Raw genomic sequence first — 10,570 nt, forward strand, 5'->3', positions numbered from 1 at the left:
TGATAGAAGCACACACTGATGAAATCATCAGACTTTGAAGGGTGTTTTAAAATTTTATGCCAGAGCTCCAGAGATATATATAAGTATACTTTGAAAAATCTAACAGTTACATACATATTTTACAAAGGTAATTCTATTATCTCCAGGTTGAATATTATGATTCCCTCTTTGTTTTATCCTCTAGTCTTTTTCAGAAGGTATCTCCTATTCATATGGTGACTTTAGAGGCCAAAAGAAGGGGAGGTCCTAGAACAAGAAGTAATTGTGATCAGCCAAGAAAAAAAAAAAGGAGTCACATGAATGAAATCAAAAATATCATTCGAAAGATAACCAATTTCCTGGGGACATTTTGTTTCTTTGTCAAAACTGTCATCAGGACAGTAGAGATGTAGAAGAAAAAGACTGACTAGTTAAAGAAGACTTACATTCTAAGTTCAGTTCTGCTACTAACTAAACACTTTATCTATATAAGCCTTAGTTTTTTCCCTACTTAGTTTCTTTCAGCAATACAATCCCTTGAATCCTACTTATTTTTCAAGGGACTCAAGTCCTATTTCTTCCACAAAGAAATCTCTAGTCAAGGGGGTGTCCTTCCCCTGAACTTATGGAATTTGGCTTTTATATCACTGATCTGACTAACAATTAAGTATGCTCTGTCTTATAACTAACTGACTGTAGTTCCATTGGGCACCATAACTTCAACATGCTCAAATTGAATTCATCTCCCAAAACCTGCCCTTCCTCCTCGCTTCCCTACTGTGCTGAGGGCAACATCAAACTGACAGTCACATAGGATACTGTCAAATACCCTTGACAATGGTGACTTAAAATTTTGGTGTTATCTTATCACCAACTGTTCTCTGTATAGTATTCTCCACATTAAATCAGTCCCTAAGTTTTATCAATTCCACCTATGCTCACCCATCCTCTCCTCTCCATTCAATATTGCTAGGACCTTAATTTAGGACCTCCATATCTCTCCCTTGGCCTACCGCAAAAATCAGACTCCTCACTGGTTGCCTTACTTCCAACCAACTTCTTTTTCTATTCCATCCTATATATTATTGCCAAAATAATCTCTATGATGCACGGGTGTGCTGATGGTACTCTTGCTTCAAGAATATTGTTGTCATGATTAGGTCATTTCACTTATGTCTGATTTTTCATGACCCCATTTAGGGTTTTCTTAGCAAAAATATTGAAATGGTTTACCATTTTCTTTTCCAGCTCATTTTACAGGTGAGGCAAATAGGGTTAAGTGATTTGTCCAAGGTGCACATCTAGTAAATGTCTGAGGTTGGATTTGAACTCAGGTCTTCCTGATTCAAAGCCCAATGCTCTAATCCACTGTGCCACCTAAAGGCAAGGACATTCAGTGGTTCCTTTTTATGTATAAGATAGATTAAACACCTTATCCAGCATTTAAGAATCCTTCACAATCTGGTTTCAACTAACATTTTTAGACATATTTCATACAATTCCTCTTAATATCTTCTTTATTTTGGCCAAGCTTAACTACTAAGTGTTTCTCATTTTCTTTCAACAGATCACAATCTAGGACAACCGATCTTTTTGGAAAACAAAATCAAAAATTATTTAATTATGTTTAGATGAATTAAGACTTGAGAGATTAAATACACACACAGGAAGTAAAAACAGTTCTAGAATCTGAACCCTGGTCCTTTGATTTAAAATCTACTTCTCATTTCACTATACCACAATGTTCTGTAGATTTTTCCCATGCCAAGGACTACTTCTCTCATCTCTTTTTGTAGGAATCCTCTTATTTCAAGGCCCAGATTAAATTCTACTCCTCCTAAAAGTCTCCTCTGACTTTCCCAGCTCAGTGCAGTCTTCTCAAACCTTCTTTTCAAACTTTCTCATAGTACTTGTTCTGCATTTCTACTTTGTCCTTACCACAATCTAACAATTGTCATTCTTATGTTGTGGTTGGTAGTCAGTCATTTCTGACTCTTCATGACCTCATCTGGTTTTTCTTGGCAAAGATATGGTATGGTCTGCCATTTTCCTCTCCAGTTCATGTTACAGATAAGGAAACTCAGGCAAACAGGATTAAGTTACCTACTCAGGGTCATATAACTAGTAAATGTCAGAGGGAGGCTTTGAACTCAGGTCTTAATGACTCCAGGTCAAGCATGCTACCCTGCAACACCTAGCTGCCCTATCATTCTTATATATTTATGTAATATAATCTAAAGAGATTAGAGGAAAGAGATGGGGTTTTCCCCCCTTGATTACAAAAGCTATTTTTCATCTTTGTATCTTCAATATCCAGTAATTGTGCCATGTATCAATTTGATGCTTAATATTTAATCAAATCTTTTATCTTGTGTTATTAATAATAGCATTTATATAGGACTATAAAGTTCACAGAGCACTGTACAAATATCTCATTTTATCCTCACAACAACCCTGACAACTAGGCACTATTATTATTATCATCTTCATTTTACAGAGGAGGGAACTAAGGCAAAGAGAGATTAAATGTTTTGCCCAGGTGGATTTCAATTCAGCACTTCTTGGGTCCAAGTCTAACACTGTCCACTGTACAATCTCATTACTTGGTTTTTCACTTGAGTCTCAACAGTCAACTAAATTTAAAGAAGAGCCAATTGATCATATTTGTAGTAAGTAAAGTAGTATACCACCACAATTATAAGATTATAATTGTTATTATAAGATGAATATAATAATTATTATAAGATGAATGACTGAATAATTTAGAACACAAAAAAACTTCTTGAAAAGAACCTGTGTCATTTAACTTAAAGAATACAACTTAGCAGTTTTCAAGACTTATGGCAGCTAAAAAAAATTTACCACTCTGCAGATTAACCTGGTGATGAGCCCCTCAAAACAAGGTTAGACCTATGGCAAAAGACAGACAGTCTATCACCAGTGTGAACAACAAGCCTTTTCAGCTTGGCAGAAGCTCCCAAAGCTCACATTCCACTGGCAAAAATTTCAATAACTCATGGTCAGTGCCATTCCAAAATAAGGTTTATGAGAATTTTCATGGAAGAAATTATTTTAATAGTTTGATATGTAGTTTAAAAAGCAACTTTGTTTCTAAGCCATTATTGTATCTGTTACTCAAGATTCTTTATTCCCTACAATTTTTTACAGAATTGTCTGTTCATAAAATTATTTTATTCTTTAAAAAATTCCCAGAGCAAATAATTGAATGCTTTCCTTCAAAAAAAATAAGAAAATGGAAAAAGAAATCATTAAAAAAAAACCAGATATTCTTAATATTTCCACCTAACACAGGGCAGGTATAAAGTAATTATAACCAACTTTTAATTAAGCAATCCTCCAACCATTTGCAATTATTATGCTCATTTTCACAGATGGTAGAAATGGAAGCAATTCTTTAAAATTTTAAGGGAGAACAAAACCAAATACTTTTAAAATAAAATATATATCGAATGCACTAACAATCATGTGTGAACTACACTGGCGCTATATATATAATAATCTCATTCTCATTTCATTTTAGATATCTGATGGGGAAGCACAGCACCTCAAAGTCATAAATCCTTAAAACTTAAATTTTTTAGGATCAAGTTTCCTAAAATAGCATTCAATTTACTACAGTATGAATGCCCTCTCCTGTCTCTCCCTTTGTTTAATCATCTCCTAAAGTTGGTTCAAAGGGGATCTTAAACCATAAACTTCCTGAAAATTTCCCCAAGGTAGACTTCTTTGACTATAGAAACAAAAAGATTGCTCATGATTAATAATTACATTTTGGTCTTATTTTCGTTTTTTTAAAAATCTGTATATAAGTCAAGATTGGCTGAAAGCATCAAAATCTATACTCATTACATTTAGTCAAAGATAATCTGAATTTTGTCAAGAAAAATATGTTAATTAGAAATTAGTTCCTTACTTTACATAAAGTTTTTCAATCCAGTAAAAAAAGCAAAATAATTTTTAAAAAGCAGTGGTTACTTTAGAAATCATATATCAATTTAATAAGAAGGCACTCTGAAAAATCAATATTCAAAAGAAATTCTTAATAATTCTTGTTCTTACCTACCATTTACAAAATAACTCTAATTAAAAGAAATATAGTGATGTCATAGCTACTGATCCATCCCTTACAACTCTGAAACAAACCTGGTGCTGACCCAAAGACATATATTTGAAAGCTAAAGAAAATTAATTGCAACAAAATGATACATTCAAACTTCAAAAAGACTATATGCTATGTTACTGTAACACTAATGGAGTTTTTCATTTATTCATTCTGCAACTATTTATCATGGTGGATACTGTAAATCATTGGAATATTGTCAGGCAGTATGGTATAAAGGAAGGAGTCCTCCTATACCTGAAGTCCAGAGAAACCTAGGATCAAATCCCATTTCCAACACCTATAATTATGTACAAACTAAGGGAATCACTTACATTCTCTGTGCCAATCATGTGCAAACCAAGATTTCCCCATCTGATAAACCTGTTCACAGGGTTGTGAAAAATCAAATGAAAACATGTTATCTGGAGTGCTTTGAGATTTAATGCACCATATAAATTCCAGCTATTATTTGTTACTAATATTATTGGAAACTTGAGAAATCTCTCACTATTTAAAGGCAAAATAAATTTAATCTTTTTCTTAAAGACTACTACTTCGGGTGTTCTCCCTCCACATTTTAAATCATTTTAGCTTATACTGGTCAAATTTATGAAATCTTATCTTAAAAAGTGAATCCATTTAGGGATAGCTAAGTGGCACAGTGGATAGAGCTAGGCCTGGAGAATGAGAGGTCCTGGGTTTAAATCTGGCCCTCAAGACACCTCCTAGATGGGTGACTCTGAGCAAATCACTTAACCTTCATTGACTAGCCCTTATTACTCTCTTGCCTAGGAACCAATTCACAGTATTGACTCTATGGTAGGAGGTAAGGGTTAATTTTTTTAAGTGGATACTTTTAGAATCAATAATTGTTTTTTAGATTTTTTTCAAGAAAACTAGTCCTTTACCTCTTCTATTTGAACAGCAAATCTAGCTGAAAGAGCACTGGGCTTAGGAGGCAAGAGATGTCTGTTCTACTGCTGGCTTTGCTAACTAGTGTGTAACCTTGGGCAAGTCACTGGAACCTCAAGTTCTCAATGTCCATTACCTATAAGATAGGTTTTTAAAGGCACCTATCCTATTTTTAAGGATCAAATGTGATAATAAATTTAAAAGCATTACAGAAAATATAACACACTATATAAAATATGAGAGATGTAAGAGATTTCAAAGTTCACCTGATCCAAACCATTCTCCTAAGATATCCCTCACAGGAGACCTCCAATGACGGGGAACCCATTATCTCCTAAAGTTGCTGATTCCTTCTTGGACAATACAAACTGATGGGGAAATATCCAATTATAGCACATCACCATTTTGTTTATTTCAAAATCTACTACTACTACTAGATGGCTCAGTGGATAGAGAGCCAGGCCAAGAGATGGGCGGTCCTAGGTTCAAATCTGGCCTCAGACATTTTTTAGCTGTGTGACCCTGAGAAAAGACACTTAAGGCCTGTAATCAGACAACCTAGAAAACTTACTATCCAAGTGACCCTAAATAATTCACTTCACCTCCTCTGAGTTTCAGTTTCCTCACCAGGAATAAGTCCCCTATGCCTTAAAAGTGCTGTTAGGAGAAAAGAACTTTGCAAACTGCAAAGCACTATAGAAAACTAAATTATAACTTAAAGTGAAAAGGAAAACCTTTGGCATCTCTTTTAAGTCCATCAGTTTGCAGTTGGTTCTACTACTTTTCCTCTATATGCTGAACCAAAGGACGGTCTAATATGATTTGAATAATTATGACAGAAATGTCAAATGGCATTTAATACCCAAGATTCTGAATTCCGGGGCCTCTGTAGCCTATATTACTTTTTTACTTTTCACAAATAACAGCATTTGTTAATTCACTTATCTTGGCTTAACTCCAACTTCAGGTAATTATATAATCTAATTAAATGAATTAGGTAGTTTCAAGTGGATAATCTATTTCCTGTCCTAGAAGGCTACACAGGGCTCTTGATCATAATTAAACAATTGCTGGTTCATTCTGAAGGAAATCACTCCTTAATTAGTAAATTAGATAGTTCCTTTATACAGTATATACACTATTGCTTCATTATAAAGCAGCTTAAGATAAGCACATTCCACTGAACCATCAAGGATTACATTTGTAGTACTGAATCAACTTCATATTTTCAGAATTTGAAAATATCAATATGAAAGGGAGGGGAAATGTGATTTCTCATCTCTGCTTCACTAAAAGTTCTTTCTCTGCTTTGGCTGTTTTGCAAAGTACTAAAAAGTTCCTTCTCACTAACTGCATTCAAATAAAGCAAGCTAGATTACCACTTGCCAGGTATGTTCTTAGGGACATTTGGTCAATTCTAGAGTGGTTAAATGGCCTATAAGATCCCTTCAAATTGAGAACATAAATACAAACAGCCTGGCATAGAAGGCCCTGAAAAATTTCACTCCTGCCTACCTTTTAAACTTAGTGCATATTCTTCTCCATCATGTACTCTATTCCAGAGAAAATAGACTATAAACCATTCCACAATCTGCCCTTAACACTGAGGATGAACTCCATCTCTGGTCCCCAGATTTCTGATCTTCTTTCAAGGCTAAGTTCACATGAAGCTTGTCCTGATCCATCTAGTTAATAATATCCATCTTAAAAATATTCTGTATTTACTTTTGCACACATTCATAAGCTCTGTAGCACTTTGAGTGTAGGGAAGAGAATAAGCATTTATTGCTTCAATTAGGTGGGAGGCATTGTGTTAAGCACTTTTAAAAAATATGATTCACAACAACTGGCCAAGGTAGGTCCTATTATTATTATAATTTTATAGTTGAGGAAACTTGAAGCAAACAGAGGTTAAGTGACTTGCCCATGGTCACAAAGTTAGTATGTGTCTGCAGTCAGATTTGAAATCAGAGAATTTCCAGGCTCGGTATTCCATCCCCTGCATCACCAGCTACTACCATCAGAAATGTTCTTACACTATCACTAGGTCACATTTATTTCAGTAGGCCTGTTCTCACAGACAACCAACAATTATTTTATCCACAGCAAATTCCAAGGACTACACCCCCGAGAATGGAGAGCTTAAAATATTGAATGCTGAAACTAAGCACAGAATTAAAAGGGATTAGGGGGTACCACCTAAGACAAAATTAAATCCACACACCAATTAATAGCTACAACTCTATGACACCCAGCCTGGAAGATATATATTTATGGGTCAGGAATAGAATCATTCCAGCATCTCTGGATTTTCATTCATTATTGTGGTTCCTGAATCCCCTCTTCCAATCTTCCTTCAGTAGTCACTCTACTATGGCTAGCTACTGTACTCCCAATAATATAATTGGAGAAATAGGACTAAGTATATAAATTCCACTTGAAGAAAACTTTTCAGAGACACTAGCTATTTTACATATTAAGAGTTTCTACTATGGCAGTAAGATGAGAAACTTAACTGTGAAATTTCAGACGTAAGGATACCTTACACAACATCTAAACCATCCCTCTCACTTTACAGATGAGGAGGAAGTAAAGGCACAGAGAGGTTAAATGATTTGCCACAGGTGATACAACTCACTAGTAGCACTTTATTATAATCTTTCTGCAAATTTCTAAATTTGGAAACTACTCAGCAATTGACAGCTGCCACCACAAGTTAGGTAGTTAGTGTCAAGAGTAGATAGAGTACCCAGACTGAAAGTCAGCAAGACTCATTTTTCTGAGTTCAAATCTGGCCTTTGATACTTACTGGTTGTTAGACCCAGAGCAAGACACTTCATCCTGTTTACCTCAGTTTTCTCATCTGTAAAATAAGCTGGAGAAGGAAATGGCAAACTACTCCAGTATCTTTGCCAAGAAAACCCCAAATGAAGTCAGTCAGACACAACTGAAAAATAACTTAATAAGAATAACTACAAGTTTCATTAGTATTTGTATATAAACCATCAACAAATATAACTGTAAATAGTATTACTTAACAGATGGCTAGGAAAAAATGTACACCCTAGATCTCAATGCGTCCAACTAAGTTCAAAATGTCACATAATGCAATCACAAGAATCAGTTTGCAGGATTCAACTTCTGCTTCAAAACAAAGTTCTACTGGAGACTATTTCTTAGTAAGCAAGCATAATTGTCAATTATTTCATTATCAAAAACTGTATTTAGTCTACTTGGCCTTTTTACGTTAAAGGATACCTCACAAACAAGAAAATTCCAAAATATCTACTTTACCAAATGTTAACTATGAAAAAATAAACAAATGCTTATTCACAAGCATACGGACTCTGGTTACAAAACTCTATCAATTTATATTCATCACTACATGTTATGTATTTTAAAAGAACTGTTGTTAGCATAAATGGTATGCTTAGGTTTTATGCAAGTCTAAATTAAGAGATTAAAACAGGAAGCTATTAGAAATGAGCAGAGTGTACTGTGGTTACCTCAGAATGGAAACACATTCTTGCAAAATTCATTTGAAAATATCTCTGGGATTTTAATCACTTACAAATTCTTTGTTTTTAAACTTTTGAGTAAATGTGGTGCTTCTCCCAATTGCACTTTTATCCAGAATAAGATTTTCCCAATCACAGCTCTACAAACTTTTCATCCTCTCTAGTCAAGTAAGAGCTATTTAATTTTGATACTGTACAGTTTCTCTAGAAAGGAGCAAATTGTTCCATGTTCTGGTTTTGTCCTTGGTTGGGTTTTTTTTTTTGTTTTTTGAGGTCTCTAAACTGTCAGGTGATAATAATCCCATGGCAAAATTTAAAGGGCTATTACATTATAAAATCCTGAGTCATTCAGTTTGTCTAGCAGATTTTAGTAAACACTGTCCAAGTGACTTATCTCTCGGGCTCATTCACCCATACTTGGTATTTAGCTACAAGTCCAGATTTTTTAAAGGATCTTGGTTTAAAACAAGGCTAATCAAACATGAAAGAAAAAAAAATTCTCATTTAAAAAGTTTATTCCAATACATAAAACCAGTAAAAAACAATGTCTCTACATTGCTTTTCCACTGTCAATTTTTGTTGACTTTTTATTTAATTAACATTTCTACCCAATTAACTGACTACTCAGAACTACTATCTTGGGTACTTTATATATCTGAGTTTCAGAAATCTTAATGACACAATTCTGATACATAACAAAAAAACCAGCAGCTTCACAACACCCCACTTTTCCTTGAAAATAGTGAAATCTTCAGATGGAAGGAAAAATCATATTAAAAGCCTTTGGGTTTGACTTTAGCGAATAGTTGATTCACTCGCTATTAACAGTAGACTCACTGCAGAAAGATGTAAACCATGCCTCAAAAGTGAATTTTAAGCCAAACTTTTTAAAGCCATTTCAGAGTAGTCCAAAAAACAGAACAGTATTATTACCACACCTCTCTTTCAGGAACTGGTAGCATTGACAATGACAAAGAGCAGAGCCACATTTGAAAAGGGGGAGCAGGGAAGATAATAGAGAAATCAAAGGAAGTAATTCACACACTAGGGGATATAGCTTAAACATAGTACTCTCCAATCTGGGCATGGAGCGGGAGAGTGTAGGAGAGGGATCAGAAGAGGGGAAGGAAGAAGAGAAGGATAAGGAGAAAGAGGGAGAAGGAGAGAGGGAGAGAGAAAGAGATTAAAGAAGAAAAAGAAGAAGGAAAAGAAGGAGAAGAGAAGGAGAGATCCCTTTAGAGAAGAGCCTTTGCTTTCTTTCCTCCCCACGGCTGGGCCTCAGGGGTTAGAAAGACAATCCGAAAATTCCCGGGGCAAAGTGAAGAAGTGCTAAACCAGCAAGCCTAGGCCGACCCCCTAAAAAAGTAACCTAGGAGATATTTCGGAGTCCCTGTCCCTGACCCCATGAGAACCGAAAAGGAACCACAATGTTGCCAAGTGGAAAGAGATCCAGGTTTTCCCAGAGGGATGGGGGTGGGGAAGAGTAAGAACTTGACCTAAGCACAGGAGGGGGCGGACAAAGAACGCCCTTAACGCCACCCGCCAGCTGTTTCTCGTACCTAAAAACTACGCCCTCGCTCCCCTTCCTCAAATCCCACACCACAGTGCGCGCACACGCGCGCGTGTGCACACATACACACAGACACACACACACACACACACACATACACACATACTAACACGCGCGTCCCCAGGGGGCGAGAGGCGGGGGTGGAGGCTCTAGGCTGTCGGTGCGTGCCGGTCACTTACGTGGAGAGTTTCCTAGTCCAGAAGAGGCCCCCCGGCCACAGCTCTTGCAGTTGCACGGCCCGGCCCAGGTTGCCTTTGATCTGGGCCAGCAGCAAATCGGACTCGTCGTCCAGGCGCTCAGCGTAGGGAAGCAGCTTGTTGTAGACAATCTCCTTCTGCGGGACGAAGCCCCGCGGGCCGGGTCCCAGGTCCGTAGCGGAGTCAGGGTCCCCGCCAGGCTCCGGCGGTTCCCCACCTCCAGCCAGCTCCTTCGGCTCCATAACCCCAGGGACACCCCCCCCACCCCCTC

At 36.5% G+C, this 10,570-nt stretch overlaps 1 protein-coding gene across 1 annotated transcript in view; it reads right to left on the reverse strand.

Annotated features, from left to right (window-relative positions):
- Window positions 1-10,541, reverse strand: part of PSME4 (proteasome activator subunit 4) — a 101,017-nt gene extending 90,476 nt beyond the window's left edge. The window contains exon 1 of the mRNA XM_044663332.1: window positions 10,282-10,541. Within this exon, the coding sequence (XP_044519267.1) occupies window positions 10,282-10,541 (260 nt within the window). The remainder of the gene's footprint in view (window positions 1-10,281) is intronic.
- Between the last annotated feature and the right edge of the window lie 29 nt (window positions 10,542-10,570).

Source organism: Gracilinanus agilis, chromosome 2 (assembly GCF_016433145.1).
Source record: "Gracilinanus agilis isolate LMUSP501 chromosome 2, AgileGrace, whole genome shotgun sequence".
NCBI classification, from domain to species: domain Eukaryota; kingdom Metazoa; phylum Chordata; class Mammalia; order Didelphimorphia; family Didelphidae; genus Gracilinanus; species Gracilinanus agilis.